The 25,365-nt window shown below is 47.6% G+C and overlaps 1 protein-coding gene across 2 annotated transcripts in view; it reads right to left on the bottom strand.

Moving 5' to 3' along the window:
- Nucleotides 1-25,365, bottom strand: part of RPTOR (regulatory associated protein of MTOR complex 1) — a 427,638-nt gene that overhangs the window by 325,886 nt on the left and 76,387 nt on the right. For both annotated transcript variants that reach the window (XM_064369298.1, XM_064369297.1), the window contains exon 2: nt 17,679-17,781. In XM_064369298.1, coding sequence (XP_064225368.1) covers nt 17,679-17,781 — 103 coding nt within the window. The remainder of the gene's footprint in view (nt 1-17,678; nt 17,782-25,365) is intronic.

The following is a 25,365-nucleotide window of genomic DNA, read 5'->3' on the forward strand; positions in this document are numbered from 1 at the left end:
AACCCGAAGGGGACAAGATTCGGCTTCTGGGCCACTGGTCATATTGTTCCTTGATCTCAGGAATATGTGTATGATCAGTTTAGGAAAATTTATCCAACCACTGTATACACTCAGGTTGGGTACAGTTTTCTGTGTATCCTTCAATAAAAAGGCTGAAAACCCCATCCAGTGCTCACCACTCAGAGTCTTTGTAGTTCTTTGTGCCTTGTATTTAGTAGACACTTAATAAACATTTGTTAATTGACTTATTAACTGAGTACTGCCTACGAGATGAAGTGCTAGTTTCTCTTACGGCTTTCAAGGACGCTGCCACTAATTAGTCATGTAGCCTTCAACAACTCATTTTTTGACTGAGAAAATACATAATGGCAAAAGGGCTACTTTGAAATTAGAAATGGTTTTTAATGACTCGACGTTTTCCTAATCATAATGCCATCTCTGTCTATTTATAATTAGTCCTATATACAGTGAGAGACGTGTGATCTTCCTGCGCTCAGGGGCAAAGCTTGGACCTACACAGCTGCAGGCATATGGGACAGGAACGCCTCGGCTGGGACCCGCAGCCCTCGCAGTGTCTGTGGGGTTAGGATGGGAACCATCATCTTTCCACAGGAGCAATCCTTTACAGTCTGGCCCCATTCTAACCACTAGCCCGTACTCCTCACATAGCGACAAAATTATGTTTCTATGTCGCCTACTGCCGTATTATATAAAAACCAGGAGCTACACAGATTTTCAGCAGATTTGAGGGGATGAACATGTCCTGTTTTAAAAAACAGTCCTCAGCCAGGTCCGGTGGCTCACGCCTGTAATCTCAGCATTTTGGGAGGCCAAAGCAGGTGGATCATGAGGTCAGGAGACCACGTGGCCAATATGGTGGAACCCATCTCTATTAAAATACAAAAAATTATCTGGGCATGGTGGCGCATGTCTGTAGTCCTAGCTACTCAGGAGGCAGCGGAATCGCTTGACCTCGGGAGGCGAAGGTTGCAGTGAGCTGAGATCACACCACTACACTCCAACCTGGCGACAGAACAAGAATCTGTCTCAAAAAAAAAAAAAGGCCGGGCGTGGTGGCTCATGCCTGTAATCCCAGCACTTTGGGAGGCCGAGGCAGACAGATCACGAGGTCAAGAGATCGAGACCAGCCTGGCCAACATGGTGAAATCCCATCTCTACTAAAAATACAAAAATTAGCCGGGTGTGGTGGCACGCACTTGTAGTCCCAGCTACTCAGGAGGCTGAGGCAGGAGAATTGCTTGAACCTGGAAGGCGGAGGTTGGAGTGAACCGAGGTCGCACCACTGTACTCCAGCCTGGCACCTGGCGACGGAGCGAGACTCTGTCTCAAAAAAAAAAAAAAAAAAAAAAATCCCCACTTTGGAAAGTAGATAGAGGAGAAAGGCGGGCTCCAAGCAGTTAATCCTTTTCCTTCAGATTCCTTCAGAGGGGAAAGCAGAGATACCACCTTGAGACATCAATATAACTGGGCAGAGAAAACGGTGTTTTAAACCTGGGCAAGAAAACATGACCCTGTCTGTACAAGAATTTTTTTTTTTAAATTAATCGGCATGTTGGTGCATGCCTGTGGTTCCAGCTACTTAGGAGGCTGAGGTAGGAGGACTGCTTGAGTCCAGGAGGTAGAGGGTACAGTAAGCCATGATCACACCACTGCACTCCAGCCTGGTGACAGAGTGAGACTCCATCTCAAAAAAAAAAAAAAAAAAAAAAGAAAAAGAAAAAGAAAAAAGAAAGAAAACAGCGTTTTAAACCATGAGCCCCAAAGAGCCAAGGTTTCAGCTGCAGGCACAGAGCTGTGCTGGAGCATGGGGCTGTGACTGGCGGTGGCTAATGGGTGCCACTGACCCCCTGGCCCGAGAGAAGCCCAGCTGGTGTGCCGAAACCAGCCCCTTGGGCCTCAGAGTGTGGGCTCCCGCTCCGCCTCCAGTTCTTTGCTCTTGCCTCCCACTGCCTGCATGACGTCTCTGCCGCAGCATTTTCTGGCCTTCCAGGCTGCCCAAGCTTGACCTCGTATCGGCCTCTGTTCTACTGCACTGGTCCGAGTCTTGTCTCCCCAGCTGTGCTGTCAGTGCCTTGAAAGCAAGAGCACGAGGTACAGCTCCTCATATACAGCACCATGCTTCACATAACGCTTGCACCTAACCAACCTGACTGCTCTATGAAGCCCAAATTGTTGCATGAATCAGTGACAAAGTCCGTGCAGGTGCTCTGTAAACCCACGAACTCCCGCCAAGGGCAATCACTGCTATTTTTAGCTCATCTACCCAAGGCCTCTTAATGCTCACAGGTACGCATTCAGAAAAGAGAAAAAGCTAAGAGCCTCCCGAACATTCCCTTGGGATGACAGAATTTCCACGCATCCGACAAAGCTCTGGCATTGCCCCCTTTCTGATACACAGCTACCATTAGCCGGCACACAAAACCATTTCCACGAAATGACACTCCCCCGGCTCAGCGTGCAGCTCATCTGCACTCTGCTGTCACAGCCAGTTCCCCACGTGTGGGGCACGGACGTTCTTCAGCAGGATTATTTTTAGTATTACTGTCGTAGCATTTAATGTCGGGCCATAAAACAAAACAGCCTCTCCCCTGCTTGTGTGAAAAGAGACAAGTGTCACTTCGATGAACGAGAACAGCATCGTATTATCCAGAGGAAGGAGGAGCAGGGATGGGAATAGAGGCCTCGGCCGTCAGCAGGGGCAGAGCTGGAAACGCAGGCGCGCTGCGACCCTGACTCGCCAGTTCCAGCACGCTCGGACCTGGATCCCATTTCTCACCTGCTGACTCCACAGCCCCAGGCTTCATCAGGATGACCGCGTCAGGGAGAAACTGCCACCTAGCAGGGAGGCCATGCCGCCATCCACAGCCACGCTGGGCACGGGCCCCCGTTTGCTCACAGGCGTGACATCAGCTCTCCCTCAGCTCCGGAAGGAGTGCTGTCTTCCTGCGTTGTTCAGGTAACACTTGCAGTCACCCCAAAACACGGAAAAGTAAGGCTCCGTGTGCTTTTCAAGCTTTTCATATCCCTCTGAGAACAGCAGTCCACCTTCCGCTCCACCCCACCCTGCCCAAAACAGAGGCCCGTCCTCAGGGTTCTACATAAAGCACAGCGGCTCACGCGCGTCGCCACCTGACACAGTCGACGTTGAATTCGTAACGTGAAATAAGCAGCCCCGTGCATCTACTCTCAGAATCTGCTGGAGACCTTCAACCCCGAGTGAGCGGCTGTCCCGCAAGGCTGCACTCGGTAGTGGGGTTCGACGAGCTGTGTTCAGTGCACGTCTCTTTCGTAGTCAGCCCCACAGAGTGCAGCGGAAGAGGCAGGGACTCGGGAAGCAGCGCAGGCCGCACGGTGGCGTGTGGCGGAGGGTGTGGGTGATCTGGAGTGGGGGTACTGGGGCTGCTGCTATGGTCTGAATGTGTCCCCAAAAATGCGTATGTTGGAACTTCAGCCCAATGTGATAGTATGAAGAAATGGGGCCTTCATAAGGCGATTGTACTTCATGAAAGGGCTGGAGGCAACTGGCCACGCCTTCTGCCTTTCTGTCCCTTCCACCACAGCAGCACACAGTGTTACGGCCCCATCTCAGAAGCACAGACAGGGCCCTCAAGGGACACCAAACTTGCCAGTGCCTTTAGCTTAGACTCCTCAGCCTCCAGAACGGTAAGGAATACATTTGTGTTGTTTATAAATCACCCAATCTTGGGTATTCTGTTACAGCCGCACAAATAGACTAAGACAGTATTGTAGGGGTTAGGGTGTGTGAGGTGTTGTGGTGTAGGGGTTAGGGTGTCTGAGGGGCTGTGGTGTAGGGTTTAGGGTGTGTGACGGGCTGTGGTGTAGGGGTTAGGGTGTGTGAGGTGTTGTGGTGTAGGGGTTAGGGTGTCTGAGGGGCTGTGGTGTAGGGTTTAGGGTGTGTGACGGGCTGTGGTGTAGGGGTTAGGGTGTGTGAGGTGTTGTGGTGTAGGGGTTAGGGTGTCTGAGGGGCTGTGGTGTAGGGTTTAGGGTGTCTGAGGTGCTGTGGTGTAGGGGTTAGGGTGTCTGAGGTGCTGTGGTGTAGGGGTTAGGGTGTCTGAGGCACCGTGACATAGGGGTTAGGGTGTTTGAGGGGCTGTGTTATAGTGGTTAGGGTGTCTGCGGCACTGTGGCGTAGGGGTTAGGGTGTCTGAGGCACTGTGGTGTAGGGATTAGGGTGTCTGAGGCACTGTGGTGTAGGGGTTAGGGTGTCTGAGGCACTGTGGTGTAGGGGTTAGGGTGTCTGAGGTGCTGTGGTGTAGGGGTTAGGGTGTCTGAGGCACCGTGACATAGGGGTTAAGGTGTCTGAAGCACCGTGACATAGGGGTTAGGGTGTTTGAGGGGTGTGTTATAGCAGTTAAGGTGTCTGAGGCACTGTGGTGTAGGGGTTAGGGTGTCTGAGGTGCTGTGGTGTAGGGGTTAGGGTGTCTGAGGCACCGTGACATAGGGGTTAAGGTGTCTGAAGCACCGTGACATAGGGGTTAGGGTGTTTGAGGGGTGTGTTATAGCAGTTAAGGTGTCTGAGGCGCTGTGGTGTAGGGGTTAGGGTGTCTGAGGTGCTGTGGTGTAGGGGTTAGGGTGTCTGAGGCACCGTGACATAGGGGTTAAGGTGTCTGAAGCACCGTGACATAGGGGTTAGGGTGTTTGAGGGGTGTGTTATAGCAGTTAAGGTGTCTGAGGCACTGTGGTGTAGGGGTTAGGGTGTCTGAGGGGCTGTGGTGTAGGGGTAGAGGTAGGACTGGGGTCGAGGTGGGGGTGGTGGAGGTGAGGAACAGTCTCTGCACCAAACTTGGTCACTGCTCCCAGTTAATCCCCTCCAGCCATGAAGAACCCAGGATCAGCAGCTCCACTTTACAGATGAGGAATCTGAGGCCCAAAACAGTTTACAGAAATCTCAATTTCCAGTAATAGAACTCAAAATGTAACATCCTGAAATCTGCATTCTAAACAGTAACATCTTTTTAAATACTTGATTGCACCAATCCCCATAAGGAAGGCTTCCTCCACGGCCCCAATCCTTCGCATCTGGAGGAAGGCAGAGCAAACCCATCACCAGGCCCAGTCTCATCACCAGCACCCCACTTTTTGCCTTCCTGGCCAAGCTTCCCCACAAGCTTCACCACCTCATCTGCCTTCACTCTTCAGGTCGCTACAATCAGCCTGGACCCCACCTCTCAGCCTTGACAATGCTGACCAGAAGCCCCTCCACACATTCATCCAGAACCGCCCTGGTCCTCCTCTGCAGCACCCCTCTGTGCACCCTCAGGGCCCTGCCTCTGCCCCGCACCCTCTGGTCTAGTTCATACTATGCGGTGACCTCCCGCATAGAGTATGGGTCCTCTATTCTATAATGAGCCCCCTTCTCCCACTAGATCTGCTTTCTGCTGGACGGTGGCTCCACTTGGAGGATCTTAGAAGCACTTCACCATGTACAAAGGAATCCCAGCATCTGCCCAGCTGGGTCCAGCTCCCAGTCTTGGTTGCTCGTGTATCACCCTTCCCTCTACCTGAAACACAAAGCACTTGTTGAAAATGCTAAAATCCTAAAGCCACAAAGTGGGCCCTGGCATCTGCCCCGGGTGACGGGAGGCACAGTGGCCTGGAATGAGCTGTCCAGTCTGAATGGGCCCAGAGCTCGTGCAAAGGAAGGAAGAAAGGTGTGGCTGCAGGGAGGTGGCTGTACAGGCACTGGAGGAGGGCAGTGAGGAAGGCAGACACTGGTGAAATGGCAAAGGATAACAGGGTCTGAGAGGAGCAGCGAAGGCAGAGAGAAGAGGGTTCACACAGGAGGAGGCACCACATTATCCAATACAATAAGGACAAAGGATACCAAGGTTGTCACTGTCAGAAGATGGAGCTACAAATATGGAAACCCCCATGCGGTGGAATGGGAGGCATGGGTGTAAATGTGGAGATACAGAAACACTGAGACAAATGTGTACACAGAGAGAAGCACGCACAGTATGCACACGTGCACAGTAAGCACACACACCCAGTGTGCACACACACAGTATGCACATGCGCACAGTAAGCACACACACCCAGTGTGCACATGCATACAGTATACAAATACGTATGCACACACACAGTAAGTACACGTGCACAGTAAGCACACACACCCAGTAAGCACATGCATACAATATGCACACACGCACAGTATGTGCACACACACCCAGTATGCATATGCACACAGTATACACATACAGCATGTACACGTGCACAGTATGCACACACCCACAGTAAGCACACACGCACCCAGTATGCACATGCACACAGTATACACATACAGTATGTACACATGCACAGTATGCACACGCCCACAGTAAGCACACACGCACCCAGTATGCACATGCACACGGTATACACACACACAGCACACACACCCAGTATGCACATGCACACAGTATACACATACAGTATGTATACATGCACAGTATGCACACGCCCACAGTAAGCACACACGCACCCAGTATGCACATGCATACAGTATATAAAAAGTATGCACATGCACACAGTATGCACACACACAGCACACACACCCAGTATGCACATGCACACAGTATACACATACAGTATGTATACATGCACAGTATGCACACGCCCACAGTAAGCACACACGCACCCAGTATGCACATGCATACAGTATATAAAAAGTATGCACATGTGCACAGTATGCACACACACAGCACACACACCCAGTATGCACATGCACACAGTATACACATACAGTATGTATACATGCACAGTATGCACACGCCCACAGTAAGCACACGCACCCAGTATGCACATGCATACAGTATATAAAAAGTATGCACATGTGCACAGTATGCACACACACAGCACACGCACCCAGTATGCACATGCACACAGTATACACATACAGTATGTATACATGCACAGTATGCACACGCCCACAGTAAGCACACACGCACCCAGTATGCACATGCATACAGTATATAAAAAGTATGCACATGTGCACAGTATGCACACACACAGCACACGCACCCAGTATGCACATGCACACAGTATACACATACAGTATGTATACATGCACAGTATGCACACGCCCACAGTAAGCACACACGCACCCAGTATGCACATGCACACAGTATACAAAAAGTATGCACATGCGAACAGTATGCACACACAGCACACACGCACCCAGTATGCACATGCACACAGTATACACATACAGTATGTATACATGCACAGTATGCACACGCCCACAGTAAGCACACACGCACCCAGTATGCACATGCACACAGTATACAAAAAGTATGCACATGTGCACACGGTATACACACACACAGCACACACACCCAGTATGCACATGCACACAGTATACACATACAGTATGTACACATGCACAGTATGCACACGTGCACAGTAAGCACACACGCACCCAGTATGCACATGCACACAGTATACACATACATATGCACACAGACAAAGTACACGCACACAGTAAGCACATGCGCCCAGTATGCACAGGTGCACAGTATACACATACAGTATGCACACGCGCACAGTATGCACAAGCGCACAGTAAGCACACGCACCCAGTAAGCACATGCGCACAGTATGCACACACACAGAGTACGTATGCACACAGTATGCACACACACACACACAGTATGCACACACATGCATTTCCTTGCTCTGTCCAACAAGGGAGGCCCTGGGAACAGCACGCCAGTTCCAAAGAGAACATCTGGCACCCAGATCTCAGCTTCTGAATACCACATTCCACTAAAAGGAATGAGGCAGGGAAAAAGACTAGATGAGACAAAGTAACAGGTGCTCCACGAATGATGGAAGCAAGACAGAAGGCCACGGAAGCCGGCCAAATGAGCTCCCAACAACCAGAGGGAGACAAGCTCGGCACCAAAGGGTAACACCGGATCCTAATCCACTGAATGAAAATGGAGGCCGTGAGTTCAAAAGGAAGACACTGAAGGTGATGAGGAAAGGAGTATTTGCACAACCTGAAAGCATCTCTTCCCAAAAATACCTATCAACTACAGAGGGGAATTTCACATGAGGTCAACAGGCACCAGCTTAATCAAGTGAGAAGATCTGCGTGACCTGTAATGGACAAATCACAGCCCCGCACCACCTGCTGCAGGCCATGGGAAGTAGCTGCGTGACGCTCCTGCCAGCGAAGCATGACCCAAATGGAATCATTAGGACACTCGGGACATTCTGCAAAACAAAGAGGCTGCCATCTTCAAGCGCCAGGGTCAGAAGGGTCACGGAATGCCTGTGGAACTGCTTCAGAGTGAGTGAGAGGAAATTAAGATGGCACAAGGCTGAGCAGGATCCTGGTGCTACAAAGGGCATTCCCGGACACTCTGGCAAACCTGCATGCAGCTGAGGCTTACACGGCAGTCACGCGTCCACACTAATGCTCCTTGACTTTGGTGACTGCACTGTGATCTGGAAAGAGAAACTCCCTGTTGGCAGGAATTACACACAAGAATTCAGAGGTGGTGAAGCACCATGTCAGCAGCCTTCTCTCAATGAATAGAGAGAAAACAGGTTAGTACTATACTTGCAACTTTTGAAACTTTTTTCCAAAATAAAAAAATAGGTCTAGTATGGTGGCTTATGCCGGTAATCTCAACACTTTAAGAGGCCGAGGTAGGAGGATCACTTGAGCCCAGGAGTTCGAGACCAGCCTGAGCAACAAAGTGAGACCCTGTCTCCACAAAAAAATTTTAAAAACATGGGGGATGCATGCCTATAGTCCCAGCTACTCTGGAGGCTGAGGCAGGAGGATGGCTTAAGCCCAGGAGTTCGAGGCTGCAGTGAGCTATGATCACACCACTGCATTCCTGCCTGGGCAACAGAGTGAGGCCCTGTCTCAGAAAAATAAAAAATTTTAAAAATAAATAAACCAAAAAATAAAATGTGGGCTGCTACACATTCCTGCAAATGTGCTGATTCAAATCACCAGGCTCCTTGTTCTCTTATGCTGTATTGTTAAAACGACCGTCACCAGGACCAGGCGCCTACCCACTTTCTTTTTCAGACGGACTCTTGCCCTGTCACCCAGGCTAGAGTGCAATAGTGTGATCTTGGCTCCCTCTAGCCAGAGCCTCCGCCTCCCAGGTTCAAGTGATTCTCTTGCCTCAGCCTCCCAGCTAGGATTACAGGCACATGCCACCATGTCTGGCTAATTTTTTTGTATCTTTAGTAGACACGGGGTTTCACCATGTTGGCCAGCCTGGTCTCGAGTTCCTGACCTCATGATCTGCCTGCCTCAGCCTCCCAAAGTGCTGGGATTACAGGCATGAGCCACCGTGCCCGGCCCCCACTTTGTAATCAAGGCCACATAGAATTTTTCCAACCTAGAAAAGCATGTGCTTTTTCTAGGTTGGAAAAATTCAAACTCAAACTCATTTGAAATTATCAGAGAGTGGACTATATTCCTAAACTGAGGAAAACTTTTAAAACACAATCTTTAGAAATCTCATTTGCTGGATCTTTCACACCAAGAAAGAAGCACAGAGGTCTTTCCATTCTCACCAACGTTGTGTAAATACTGATCCAAGAGACTGCGTGGGGGAGTGCAGGTGAGCTCTGATAACAACTCAGTCTCCTCAAGCCAGGAAGAGCAGCTCCATCCTCAGATGACGCCACCTACATAACCCCAGAGGGCCTGATCGTCCCCGGAGCACACACAGGGATGCAGATGAGGAAGGCTTGTTCTGGAAGGCTAACATAAGCATCACTGAAGAGGAAGAGCAAACAACTGATTACGTCCAGCTGTGACGAGGGATCGATCAAGTGGAAAGGGTCTACGGTGGCTAATAAGAAGTCAATTTCAACCAGCACAGTCACCAGGAGCCAGCAGTGAGCCAAGAGAATATTTGAGAAAATCAGCCACAAAAACAAAGCTGCTCCATCATGGGGTGTGGGGGACAAGCGGCCTGGGAGGGGTGAGGGCACTGTCATCCTAAAACACCCTCACATAGTGAGACAGGCATTTAATGCAGCAAAAACATTATTTCCAATTCAGATTAGAATAATTTGGGTTTTTTTGAGATAGGGTCTCACTCTGTGGCCCAGGCTGGAGTGCACTGGACAATCACAGCTCACTGCAGCCTCGACTTCCCAGGCTCAAGTGACCCTCCTGCTGCAGCCTCTGGAGTAGCTGGTCCTACAGGCATGCCTGTCATCTCAAAACTAGCCACCATGCCTCCCTAATTTTCTCATTTTTTGTAGAGACAAGGTCTTACTATGCTACCCAGGCTGAGAATAATTTGAAATTTTTTTTTAAGTAATAAAGGGAACTTCTGCTTTTGCTTAGGATATAGAAAGCTGGGGGAAAGGAGTTGCCCCAATCCTATCAACACGAGAAAGCTGAATAATCACCAACATCATCACTTTTCTTGTGCTCATAAGAGAGCTGAGACTGCAGGGCAGACAAACAAACCGAATCCCACAGGCCCATCCTCTCCGAGAGCCCAGCTTCCATCTTTGAAGAGCAAAGGCCTATAAAAGAAACCAGCTAAATGGTAAGGCGTGCTCGAGGCCCCACTGTGGGCTGGCAGGCATATCAGTGTGGAAACTCAGGGGGTCCCCGCACAAGGGGCGCTCACACTCCCCTGCATGCATCCCCACTGCACGCTCATGAGAAGCATGTGGAGAGGCTTGAAGCCCACCTGCCCCGAGACCTCCTCCCCTAGACAGCAAAGCCAGATCCCCCAGGAGCCAGAAGCAGGAGACCCTCAGTCCTCAAAAACAGGCACAGACTCCTGTACCTGGGGGGTGGGAGGAGGTACAGACAAAACCTACCTTGCTCACCATGGGTATAGAACACATTGTCCCAAGACACAGGTCAAGAGCATGGAGGACGGGGTGAGGGGAGGCGCAAAAAAGCCTACTCCTGGGACAGGAGCAGAAAACAGCCTGGGCGTAGAATTCTCTACTGAAATGAGGCAGAGGTTTGCCATCACTAGGGGACAGGCAAAAACACTGCAAGCGCCCTACGCCCAAGGCCCAGATGCCCAGGGCCTGCCTAAGACTAAAGAGAGACCAGGACAACAGAGAACTCCCACCACTCCACAAGCCTGGCACTGAGTAACTAGCGATTATTAACTAACTGGAAATCCTGAGCCAGCAGACAGGCAAAGCCAGGGGCCACTCAGTGAGGCAGGTATGCAGGCACAGCTCAGGCGGAGGTGGAGCAGGAGCCCTGGGAAGAGCCCCCAGCAGGCCAGTGCCCACCCTAACACACGAGGACTGTGCTGGTCAGCTCTATGCGTCCACTGGCCCAGGCTGCAGCACTCAGCAAGTCAATCAAACACAAACCCAGGTGCTACAGTGAAAGTCCTCTATACATGTGGTGACATCAACAATCAGCTGACTCACAGGAGATTTTCTTTGGTAATATGGGGGGCCTCGTCCAATTAGTTGAAGGCCTTAAGAGCCAAACTGAGGTTTTCCTGAGAAAGAAGAAATTTCTGCCTCAAGACTACAAGACATGCATACCTACGTACACACTTATACTTCCACACACACATCTACTGCCCCTGTTTCTCTGGAGAACCCTGACTGATACAAGCACCAACTAATCACTCTAAGTTTCTGCTGCGGTGGGTATAACCATTACAACAACAAATTCCAACTCCAATGAACTACTTATTAAACTACAGACTACACAATTTACCTCATTCTCTATTCTTCTACACACAACATCCAGCATACAATTAAAATTTATAAAGCACACAAAAAAAGCAAGGAAAAGCAAATTACAGTCAAGAGATAAAGGAATTAGGAGACTCAGACTCAGGGATGACCCTGATTTCTGAACTATAGGTCAAGGACTGTAAGGTAACTATGATAAACATAGCAGAGGCTCTAGAAGGAGGTGGACGATATGCATTTCACTGGAGAGATGGAAATTAAAATAGTCAATGGAAATGCTAGAAATAAAAACTCTGTATCAGAGAAAAAGAATTTATTTGACTGGTTTATTGGCAGACTAACAAAAGCTCAATGCAACATGGGAGAGAACAAACAGAAGAGCTGCGGTACCATGTCCAACAGCGCAGTACACAGAGAGCTGAGTCCAGAGAGAGAGACACATGGTAAGAGCTGTAGTACCATGTCCAACAGCGCAATACACAGACAGCTGAGTCCCAGAAGAGACACACAGAAGAGCTGCGGTACCATGTCCAACAGCGCAGTACACAGACAGCTGAGTCCCAGAGAGAGAGACACATGGTAAGAGCTGTAGTACCATGTCCAACAGCGCAATACACAGACAGCTGAGTCCCAGAAGAGACACACAGAAGAGCTGCGGTACCATGTCCAACAGCGCAGTACACAGACAGCTGAGTCCCAGAAGAGACACACAGAAGAGCTGCGGTACCATGTCCAACAGCGCAGTACACAGACAGCTGAGTCCCAGAAGAGACACACAGAAGAGCTGCGGTACCATGTCCAACGGCGCAGTACACAGACAGCTGAGTCCCAGAAGAGACACACAGAAGAGCTGCGGTACCATGTCCAACAGCGCAGTACACAGACAGCTGAGTCCCAGAGAGAGAGACACACAGAAGAGCTGCAGTGCAATGTCCAACGGCGCAGTACACAGACAGCTGAGTCCCAGAGAGAGAGACACACAGAAGAGCTGCAGTGCAATGTCCAACGGCGCAGTACACAGACAGCTGAGTCCCAGAGAGAGACACACACAGAAGAGCTGCAGTGCAATGTCCAACGGCGCAGTACACAGACAGCTGAGTCCCAGAGAGAGAGACACACAGAAGAGCTGCAGTGCAATGTCCAACGGCGCAGTACACAGACAGCTGAGTCCCAGAGAGAGAGACACACAGAAGAGCTGCAGTGCAATGTCCAACGGCGCAGTACACAGACAGCTGAGTCCCAGAGAGAGACACACAGAAGAGCTGCAGTGCAATGTCCAACGGCGCAGTACACAGACAGCTGAGTCCCAGAGAGAGACACACAGAAGAGCTGCAGTGCAATGTCCAACAGCGCAGTACACAGACAGCTGAGTCCCAGAGAGAGAGACACACAGAAGAGCTGCAGTGCAATGTCCAACGGCGCAGTACACATACAGCTGAGTCCCAGAAGAGACACACAGAAGAGCTGCGGTACCATGTCCAACGGCGCAGTACACAGACAGCTGAGTCCCAGAGAGAGAGACACACAGAAGAGCTGCAGTGCAATGTCCAACGGCGCATTACACAGAGAGCTGAGTCCCAGAGAGAGAGACACACAGAAGAGCTGCAGTGCAATGTCCAACGGCGCAGTACACAGACAGCTGAGTCCCAGAGAGAGAGACACACAGAAGAGCTGCAGTGCAATGTCCAACGGCGCAGTACACAGACAGCTGAGTCCCAGAGAGAGAGACACACAGAAGAGCTGCAGTGCAATGTCCAACGGCGCAGTACACAGACAGCTGAGTCCCAGAAGAGACACACAGAAGAGCTGCGGTACCATGTCCAACGGCGCAGTACACAGACAGCTGAGTCCCAGAAGAGACACACAGAAGAGCTGCGGTACCATGTCCAACAGCGCAGTACACAGACAGCTGAGTCCCAGAGAGAGAGACACACAGAAGAGCTGCAGTGCAATGTCCAACGGCGCAGTACACAGACAGCTGAGTCCCAGAGAGAGAGACACACAGAAGAGCTGCGGTACCATGTCCAACGGCGCAGTACACAGACAGCTGAGTCCCAGAGAGAGAGACACACAGAAGAGCTGCAGTGCAATGTCCAACGGCGCAGTACACAGACAGCTGAGTCCCAGAGAGAGAGACACACAGAAGAGCTGCAGTGCAATGTCCAACGGCGCAGTACACAGACAGCTGAGTCCCAGAGAGAGACACACACAGAAGAGCTGCAGTGCAATGTCCAACGGCGCAGTACACAGACAGCTGAGTCCCAGAGAGAGAGACACACAGAAGAGCTGCAGTGCAATGTCCAACGGCGCAGTACACAGACAGCTGAGTCCCAGAGAGAGAGACACACAGAAGAGCTGCAGTGCAATGTCCAACGGCGCAGTACACAGACAGCTGAGTCCCACAAAAGAAAGACACAAAAAAGCTGCGGTGCAATGTCCAACAGCGCAATACACAGACAGCTGAGTCCCAGAAGAGAGAGAAAACAAACAAGAACTATTTGAAAAGATAACGGATGGGAACTTTTCAAAAACGAAGATGTCGAACTACACATCCAAGAAGCTCACAGAAACACAAAAAGAATAAATGTCACAGGTGCAGTACTGGGCACCCACAGTCACAGCTACTCAGGAGGCAGAGGCAAGAGGATGACTTGAGCCCAGAAGCTCAAGTATAGCCCAGCCTGGGCAACACTGAGAGACATCCATCTCTTTAAAAAAAAAAAAAGAGAGAGAGAACAAATCCCAAAACCAAAAAGAAAAAAACAAAACCAATAGGTTACACATAAAACTACTGAGAATACAAAGGGAACATCTCAAAGGTTGCCAGAGAGAAATGAAACAAAATATACAGAGAAACAAAGCATTACAGCAGACTTCTCAGAAACTGCTAGCCAGAAGACAACAGGTGACTGTTTCAAAAGACAGTACTAAAAGAGTCAACAGAAAATTCTATAACCAGAAAAAATATCTTTCAACTGCTAAGACAAAATGAAGAATTTTCCATAAAAAATCTAGGAAAATTTAATGTCTACAGACCAGCACTTCAAGATATGTTAAAGTTCTTCAGGTAGAATGATGATGATACCAGATAGAAACATGGACCTGGGGAAAGAAATGAATGGTCCGCAAAACAATAAATATGAAGGTAAATATAAAAGACATCTATTCATTATTTTTTAAAAATCTTTTAAAAACAGTTCCGCAGTTTCTTTTTTTTGTTTTTTTTTTTTGAGATGAAGTTTCACTCTTGTTGGCCAGGCTGGAATGCAATGGCGCAACCTCTGCTCACTGCAACCTCCGCCTCCCAGGTTCATGGGATTCTCCCGCCTCAGCCTCCTGAGTAGCTGGGATTACAGGCATGCACCACCACACCCAAATAATTTTGTATTTTTAGTAGAGATGGGGTTTCTTCCTGTTGGTCAGACTGGTCTCAAAATCCCAACCTCAGGTGATCCGCCCACCTCAGCCTCCCAAAGTACTGAGATTACAGGCATGAGGCACCACACCCGGCCTCAGCAGTTTCTTAAAGAATTACACATACACTTAACATATGAGCTAATAATCACAGTCCTAAATATTTACACAGAGAAAATATGTCTCCACAAAGATCAAGTGCTTATAGCAACTTTATTCATAACTGCCAGAAACCAGAAACAACCCAAATGTCTGTCAACTAGTGAATGAATAAACAATCTGTGGGAGAGCCACAAAAATGGAATAAAGGAAAAAACTACTAATACATGTAGCCACACAGATGGATCACAAATAAATTTGCTAAAGGAAGATACAAAAAACTACAAACGATGTGTTGCCACTTAAATGACATGTGTAAAAGGAAAAAATGTAGATAGAAAAATCAGATCAATGGTTTCCAGGGGCCTGAGAAATGAGAGGGGAGTGATTACAAAGGAGCCCAAGGGAACTTCCCTGGTGTGACAGAAATATAGTGATTGTGGCATTTGTTACATGACTGCATATATTTATCAAAACTTAAAGAAATGTACACCTACAAAATGTGAACTTTACTTTATATCAATTATATCGCAGCCAGGCACGGTGGCTCACGTCTGTAATCCCAACACTTTGGGAAGCTGAGGCGGGTGGATCACCTGAGGTCAGTAGTTCGAAACCAGCCTGGCCAAGATGGTGAAACCTAGTTCTCTGCTAAAAATACAAACATTAGCCAGGCATGGTGGTGGCCGCCTGTAATCACAGTTATTCGTGAGGCTGAGGCAGAAGAATCACTTGAACCCAGAGGTGGAGGCTGCAGTGAGCCGAGATCACGCCACTGCACTCCAGCCTGGGCGACAAGAGCGAGACTCCATCTCAAAATTTAAAAGGAAAGAAAAGTATTTCAGTAAATTTGATGCTAAAAGAAGAAAAGTAGATTTAGTATGGAATGGTTAAGAACACAGTCTCTGATGGAGGATAAACTTTGCAAACCATACATCTGCTAAAGGACCAATCTTCAGAATACATAAAGAACTCCTATAACACAACAACGACAAAATGAACAAACAACCCAATTCAAAGATGGGCAAAGAACTTAAACAGACATTTCTCCAAAGAAGACCTATAAATGGCCAACAGGCCCACAAAAGATGCTCAGCACCATAGATCATGAGGCAAATGCAAGTCAAAACCGTGAGATCCACTCCACACCCCTGAAGATGGTCGTTATTTAAAAAAATACAGCAAATAACAAGTGTAGGCCAGGATGTGGAGAGACTGGAATCCGGGTACCTGGTACATTGCTGATGGAAATGACAAAGGTCCAGCCACTGTGGAAAACAATAAGCGATTGTTCAAAAAAGGTAAATGCAGAATTGCTGTGTGATCAAGCAACTCCACTTCTAGGTCTATATCCAAAAGAATGAAAAGTAGAGACTCAAATGGATATTTGTATACTCATGTTGTCATAGCAACATTATTCATAGTGGCCAAGAGGCAAAAACACCCTAAATGTCCATCAACAGATGAATGGATAACTGAGTGTGGTGTATCTATACAACGAAATAAAATTCAGTCTCAAAAAGGAATGAAATTCTGACACATGCTACAATGTGAACTCTGGAGGCATCATGCGAAGTGAAAGAAGCCAGAAACAAAAGGACAAATATTGCATCAGCCTCCTTACATGAGGGCCCTAGAATGGACAAATTCATAGAGTGGAATGGTGGTTCCCAGGGGCTGGGGAAGGCAGCAATGAGGAGTTGTGTGATGGAGACAGAGTTTCCGTTTGGGATGGTGAAATGTTCTGGAGGTGGACAGTGAGGATGGCTGCACAGCATGATGAATTATTTAATGTCATTGAATTGTACACTTAATAATTCCTAGAATGGTATTTTGTGTTGTGTATGTTTTCACCACGTTAAAAAAAAAAAAGTCTCTGGACTTGAACTGCATAGGTTCAAATCCCAGCTCTGCTATTTATAGGACAACCATGGGCAACTTTCTCATCTCTGCGTCCCTTTTCCTCAGCTCTCAAACGGAGATTAACAATAAAACCCGCCACACGGGGCTGTTGTGAGGGTTAGAGCTGATAAAATGTACAGTGCTGGCAATGGTACCTGGCACACTATAAGCACTGGGCAAATGCTGGCCATTATTATTACAGGCCACCATCTATTATGTGACGCTTTGCTGGAAATGATTTGCCTTTTCCGTATTTCCATGCAGGTATCCGTCATTCCACTTTTTTCAAGTGTACATAGATGCTATGTGCCAGACAGAACAAATTTAAAGTAGAAAATTAGATAACCCAATAATCATTATTTAATTAATTTCCCTTGAAAGACTTACTCCACTACAAATCACAGGTGAATGATCTGAAATTACTTAAAGGCGATGTGACTCCAAAAAGAAAAAGCATCCTCAGATCCGCACAGCCGGAGACGGGCCCTGGATCAGACCACAGGCTCGGCGAGCCCTGCCCAGCCCAGAGCCGGCCACGGAGGGCCTTTGCCGCAGGGGGTGAGGGAGGTACTCACCGATCCAGCATTCCAAGCGTGCACAGGGCGTGGTCTTCACCACATCGGGAGGGTCCACACCAACGTTCAGGCACAAAACTAAGGCAACACTGACTGTCTTCATCTGAAAACACAAATGAAAAAAATATATATTTCAACATGGAACTCATGTATGCATTTTTCCAGCTTTTAAAATGTCCCCGAGAACACTGAGCCCCTTCCCCAGCCACCTGCCCTCCAGCCAGTCCTCCAACTGACACCTGGCCACCCCAGCCCTGGTGCAGAAGTAACGCCCTTCTTTGAAGGCAGGGTTTCGAGTAAGGGCTATGCTCAGGCTTCCTTATGATAAATCTCCAGAAATGGAATTATTTGATCAAAAGATATAAACATTCTAACACACTCAATACATTCTGACAAATTCCTTTGCAAAAAAAAAAAAAAAAAAACTACACAAGTGTATACTCCCACCAGATATAAAATCCTTGTGATTTAAAATCATGAATCATTTAATGAGAAAAGCTGTCGTACTGATTGAGTTTACATGCATTCGCATCAGCGAGGCTGCCTGATTCTCCTCGCGTGCATTCACTGCCGGCACTGTTCACCCCCCGTGGACCATCTACTCATTACTTGAACTTACACTGCAGCCTGGCCACACTGACCTCTTGGCCCTCAAATCCATAGCTCCCTCTGCTGGGAGCTCCCCTCCGCCAGGTCGCCCGGCCGGCTCTGACTCTCTCCTTGGATCTCAGTTTAAAGATCAATTTCTTGGGGAGGCCTTCTCTGAACACCCCTCAACACACCTTCTACACTCCCCATCGGGTGGAGCCAGCTGGAGAACGCTGCGATCACACCTATCCTTTCCTCCGGCAGAGCTCCAGCCCACGGACATTCCTTACTGGGCCAGAGACTCGAGGCCACTCCTTTGAGCAAGAACCTGGCCCTGAGCAGCTGCTAAGTGCCTGCTGAACGGGTGGAGACATGCAGTTTGCTACAGAGTTTCTGCTTTACATTACCCTTTAAGCCATCTGGATGTTATTCTGGTATATGATACAAAATGAGGATTAATTTTTTCCTCATATTGTGCCAATCCCTATTAAATAAGCTGCCCCAAACTCACAGGTGTGCACAGATATAAATTCTCAGAGAGAAAAATTCTATTTCTGGGTAATCAAATTCATCCCACTGACCTATCAGCCAATGCTTCCACTAGTACTACATTAATTTAAATAGTGCATCTTTATACTTCATAATATTTGGAAGGGTCATTTTTTGCCCTCAAATTAAAAAAAAAAATTATTTAGCTATTTATATTCACTTTTTTTTTTCAAATTATCAGTTCTTCAATCTTTTAATCCCATTGGGATTTTTATTAAAATTGCACTGAACTAAATTGCAATGAAGTTTAATTTGAACTTAAGAAATAACATCCTCATAATACTCTATTTTTCTATACAGAACATAGTATGCTTCTCCATTTATTCAAATGCTCTTTTAACTGTTCTCAGTAACATTTTTATTGTCTTCTTCACGAATAATTCCTGTACATTTCTTATTGAGATTATTCCTAAGACCCGGTGTTCCACAGAACAGTAGAGTGACTACAATTAACATTAGCTTAATTGATGGTACATTTCAAGCAGCTGGAAGAGAGCTGAGTGTGGTGGTGCACACCTGTGATCCCAGCTACTCAGGAGGCTGAGGCGGGAGCATCACTTGAACCCAGGAGTTTGAGGCTACGGTGTGCAATGACTGTGCCTATCAACAGCCACTGCACTCCAGCCTGGGCAGCACATAGCAAGACCCCATCTCTATAAATAAATCAATGAATAATCCTTAAAATACCTACAGGAAAATAATTCTAATGTTCCTAGCATAAAGAAAAGATAGGCTGGGCACAGTGGCTCACCCCTGTAATCCCAGCACTTTGGGAGGCCGAGGCAGGCAGCTCACCTGAGGTCAGGAGTTCAAGACCAGCCTGGCCAACGTGGTGAAACCTCGCCTCCACTAAAAATACAAAAATTAGCCAGGTGTGGTGGCGTACTCAGGAGGCTGAGACAGGAGAATCACTTGAACCCAGGAGGTGGAGGTTGCAGTGAGCCGAGTGGCACCACTGCACGTGGTCTTCCTGTGGCCGTGGTGAACAACTGTTAATACCTGCCTCACAACAGTTTTAGATCAAGGGTGTGTCTTTCATGCTCTGTAATATGGCGAGGAATTGATTCAAACCCTGGAGCAGGTTCCAAGTTGCTGCCTAAAGAAAAAGGCTGGCTTTGTCAACGGTCATCTGCAGGGTCCCTCTGTGGGAAGGGAAGCCTCCCAATGAGAAAACAGTCTCTACGATCAGGTTCTCTAATTTTCAAAACAGACCTGTGCTTCCCCACAGCTTAACTGGCTCCCAACTGGCTTCTCATCTGGTCCCTAATCTGCCAAGAGAATATTCCCTAAACTGAGTCAGTTTAGGGAATATTCAAAATCCAGTGGAAGAAACAGCATTAACAGGCCGACTCTGAGACACCCACCTGCTCCTCCCGTGGCCAAGTGCCACAGCCGCTGCCCTGGGGCTTGTCTGGCAGTGCTTTCTCCTGTTTATCCACATGCTCTGTGCGCCCCAGGAAAAGGTGGGGGGAGCTGCTTTTCTGGGCTGATGTATGCTCAGTAGCTCCCCACATGACCGTGTTCTTTCTTGTCCCCCCAGAAACTCACAGCCAGGTTTGGGGCTCAGTCCCCACACTTCTGATCAATGCTGACCTCCCTTTGCTAACGTGCTTGTTCCCTGAGCTGTGCAGTATAAGCGCACGGTCTACTTCATCCTTCACCAAAGGGCCATTAACTCGGCGGCGGCGTTCCACTAGGTGAGGCATCCAGGGAGTAAGGTGGGGCGAGTCCAGGAGCCGGCAAGTGTGGCAGCCAGGACTTGGGCAAGCTCCCCAGGCGAAGAGGCTCTGCAGCTGCTGGGTCTGCTTTCTCCTCTGCCTCTCGGGGCTAGGGGAGCTGGGGAGGCGGTGGAGGCTGACACAGGGCAGGGATGTGCCATTCCCAACACCTCTGACTTTATTCCTATTTCTGTTACCTCGGCTATCGTTCTAGACAAGTCATATTCCCTCCACCTCTACAAATGCAGCTAATTAAATTTTTAGAATTTAACATTCTCAGTAAAACAAATAGTTCTAGTTAATAGTAAAAAATATCTCTGAAGATCTGAGTCCCTTACACAAGAGTACTAACAGAAGCCCAAGAATCATTCTTTAGTCCCATGGGATAGCTAGAGGCCTCACTTTACCGTGCCTGTCAGTAAGTATGGTCTTCCTGACTCACCAAATGCTACTTAGAGAGACTGTTTCTCTTTGACTTCTTCACAGGCCAGCAATAGGAAGGCATGGCCCTCGGCTGGAAGGTGTGAAATTAGCTAAACTATATAAAGACAAGAATGAAGACAAAAAGGAAATTATTTTGATTCATCCTTGTTTATACAATACACACCTAACCCTACATCCTGCATTATACTTTTAAACAAGAAAGACACCTCGAGAATACATTAACACATGAACTAGAAATGTGTTTGTTCTAATATCTAGCTACCAATTTAACTCCAAAACTGAGCAAAAGACAGTACAAACACATATCCTTAAGCAAAAAAAAAAAATACGCCTTGCTCCTCTGCAAATGTTAACACTGTGAGCCTAATTTCAAATCTGGTAAGGTTTTTGTTTTGTTTTTTGAGATGGACTCTCGCTCTGTTGCCATGCGGAGCGCAGTGACGCGATCTCGGCTCTCTGCAACCTCCACCTCCTGGGTTCTAGTGATTCTCCTGCCTCAGCCTCCCAAGTAGCTGGGATTATGGGTGCACACCACTGTGCCCAGCTAACTTTTTGTATTTTTAGTCCAGGCGGGGTTTTGCCATGTTGGCCAGGCTGGTCTCGAACACCTGACCTCAGGTGATCTGCCAGCCTCGGCCTCCCAAAGTGCTGGGATTATAGGTGTGAGCCACCATGCCCAGCCTCAAATTTAGTAAGTTTTTAAATTCTTAGCTATAGCTACAATATCTTTTTGGCATTTTATCTTCATTTCTATGGCAACTTCATTCCAAAAATTCTTGATTAATGTTTTTTAATAACACAGTTACAGGATTTTTAAAATGTAAGGGCTATCAAATTTAATGTGCCAAAACAGCATAATATTACATAAAATAAGTTTTTTGACTTTAAAACATTTTCCTCCAATGCAATATAATTTAAGATGACGTGGTTACATCCCCATAGGTTAATTTTGAATTTGAAAAGAATATCGTCTTGAAAAAGTATAAAGTTGCTCACTAACAACAAGCGGCCTTGGACGGGTCGGTTAATTTCGATCCCTCCTGAACAATTTCCTCATCCTTAAAGTGAGGGGGTGGAGACAGACGACCTCTTAGGTGCTAAGGATTTTTCAGATTCTATAGTTCTGCCTCATGACTGGTCTTCCCAGCCATCCTGGAGGAACCCCTTAGGCTGGAGCACACGCCTAAGGATTCTGTGCCCCAGCTCAAAGGTCTCCACAGCACCCTGGATTCCAGGTGGGAGAGGCTGGGGGCTGTCAAGCAGGGGGTCCTGATGCTATTATAACAGCCTGGGCAGTTTTCTTGATCCTTTGGTGCCAGTTTGGTTTTGAAATTCAGAAGTGTTCAGTTTGGTGAAAGGATAATGTGATCGCTCTGCCCTCTCTCACGTAACACACCCAGGAGGGTTTGGAGCGGCACCCAGCACTCACAGCATTAATACTTCCAGTCTCCGTGGAATCAATAGAGCGTCCAGCTCACCCCAGCTCAGGCCAAGCTTTGCCACCAAATGATCTGCGGAAATAATCCAGCGTTCAGAGCTTCTGGATTTCAGAATTGCACACTGGGCCTGTAGAGCAGAGGACCTCCGCTTGAAGGCCTGGATGTGCAGAGCATGTCACCTCACAGGTGAAAAATGTACTAATGCCTGTCACCTTCCAATGAATTCAAATCACAAGGGATTTTCTTAATGAAGTCTTCCTTCTCAACTGATTGGATAAAATCATATATATTTAAAAAGATACTGGTGATCAGGTGGCACAAACAAGCTTGACTATAAATTCACAGGCTGACGCGTAGTGACACCTAGGTCACTGTGCAGAATGCAGAAATTAAATGTGGTCAGCCGCCCAATCACTGCCTTCTGTTCCCCACAGTGAGAGTGTGGCTCACACTTATCCTCCCAACATCAACAACTGAGAGCTGTGGAAAGTAAACAAAAGCAAGACTGGGGCTGGCCACACGGGTCCCAGCATTCACCATCCCCTGGGCTGGCCACACGGGTCCCAGCATTCACCATCCCCTGGGCTGGCCACACGGGTTCCAGCATTCACCATCCCCTGGGCTGGCCACACGGGTCCCAGCATTCACCATCCCCTGGTTTGTCTGAAGGCAGAGCCACCCAATTCCCGAGAGCACTCATTAGGATTCACAGCATCAAGCAGAAACTCAGAGCAAAGCCGAAGCTACACAAATGCATAATTTATAAAGAAAGTCAGAAACTAGAACACACAGCAAAGAGAGCAGATACACCTCGCAGCGAAGGGGAGGCAGGTAACCAAGTTGTTCGGGAGAAGGAAACACCAGTTTGCCCCCTCACTTTATCCCAAGCACTGCTACGAAGTGAGCACCTAGCCCGCAGGAAGCACACCCAGCTGAATTTCTGCAAACAAAACCTGCAGTCCAAAACAAGATCATTACCACCAGCAGCAACTGTGTCAGCCTGGGAGATTCCCTATTTTTATATTCCTTTGTTCATTTCAATGCGAATGGGGAATGAGGGGAGAGGTGCTTGAATCTAGGAGCTCAGTCTGTTACCTTGAGCCAGAAGCCTCATTTAGGTTTAAGTACTAGTCTTTTTTTAGGCCAGATTCTGTCTATGTTTCACTGCTTTTAAAATCTGCCTCCACCCCTGTAGAACATCCTGATCAAAAGGAAACGAGGAGAGGAAAATTTCGGCCTCAGTGATGAGGAGGCCTCACCCACGGTGACCTTCGCACACACGAGTGCTGCCGTCCTCACTTCGCTCACCCCTTCCTGTGCCACACAAACTGCACAAGAGACATGGTGTGAGTTTAGTTCCAACATTACAGACCCTTGGGAAATTTAGATTTCTGAAAGGCAAAATAAGAACTGCATACAAAATAAGTTTCATAAAAGGAATCGTTAGAGCTCACTTTAAAGGTGCTAGTTTTATTCTGGGGGAAAAAGGTTTATTATAGAAATTCTAACTGTTTTGGCCAGGCGTGGTGGCTCACGTCTGTAATCCCAGCACTTTGGGAGGCCGAGGCGGGGGATCACCTGAGGTCAGGAGATCAAGACCAGCCTGGCCAACGTGGTAAAACCCCATCTCTACTAAAAATAAAAATAAATAAATAATTTTTGGGAGAATTGCTTGAACTTGGGAAGTGGAGGTTACGGTGAGCTGAGATCACGCCACTGCACTCCAGCCTGGGCAACAGAGCAAGACCCTGTCTTCAAAAACAAACAAACAAACAAGAAAGTTGTAACTGTTTTAAACAAACTTAAAAAGCTCCCTTCCTAAGGAATTCTATACTGAATCCTTTTGTGGTTATTCCAAGAACAGTCAACCCTGGTGCGAGTCTGCGAACCCAGGTGTCTCTAAATGAACTGACTGCCTCTACCTTGAGGCCCAGCTTGCACAGCCAGTCACCCACCAAGGACTGAGCGAGCAGCTAGGAACCGCTTCTTTGCCTCTTCCTGAAACACCTTATAGGGTGAAATTAACAAAAAAAGAAAAAATTGAATTAACTCTTCAGTCTCCTTACCTAAAAAGTGAAAATAAAAATACTTTGTCACAGAGAGAAAATATGAAGATATATACACTTACAAATTAATTCCAAGTAATTCAGTAGCATAAAATCTAACTATAATAAAATTTATTCTATAGAAGCCTGAAGTTCCGAGTGGAAGGGCATAATTAAACGGCGTATATGAAACAGTGTTACATGACTGAATATTGTATGTGCTTTACAAACACATACTTCCAGGCTGCACAACTGCTTGTGAACTCTGTTGGTAAATGGGTAAACTCTGGGGTATGTGAATTATGTCTCAGTAGAGCTGTTTAAAAATATGTGCTCAAAGCATTTAAATGGCACAGGACAAGTTCAAACAAAACTGAAAAGAGGGGTACAAAACTGTACCCACAATTGTGATTCCAAAGGGAAGGTCACCAAATGAAAACACAAGCTGCTGCAAGTGGCTCTGACCTCTGCAGGGGGCGGGGAGGATTCTCCTTTTCTTCTTTGTACCTGGCCCTTCTGTGTATGCACTTTCCAGCATTCTCCCATAAACATGTTATTTCTATACGCACGGCGGGCGGGGGAAGTGCGGATGAAAATGACCTTACCACAATAGTCAAGGACGTTTTCCATGATTGTGCATGTATGTCTATACAACTGTTTTTATACCCTGAGGATATACAAAGTAACTTGTTCGGTCGGCTGAAGCTTGGGCGAGTATCCAAGGTAACGAGCGAGCTGGGCTGGCGTCAGGAATGTGGTGCCGGCAGTATCAGGTACGCTTAGAGGTGGAGCCATATTTCACTTACTCCTGGGAACTCTGCTCCTTAATAATCAATAAATAATTGGTCTTCGTAAAGTAAGCATAGCAAAGGGCTCTAATATATTTTTTTCTCCACTCCTTCCC

Source organism: Aotus nancymaae, unplaced genomic scaffold (genome assembly GCF_030222135.1).
Source record: "Aotus nancymaae isolate 86718 unplaced genomic scaffold, 86718_ANA_hifiasm-v0.15.2.pri h1tg000089l, whole genome shotgun sequence".
Lineage (NCBI taxonomy): Eukaryota > Metazoa > Chordata > Mammalia > Primates > Aotidae > Aotus > Aotus nancymaae.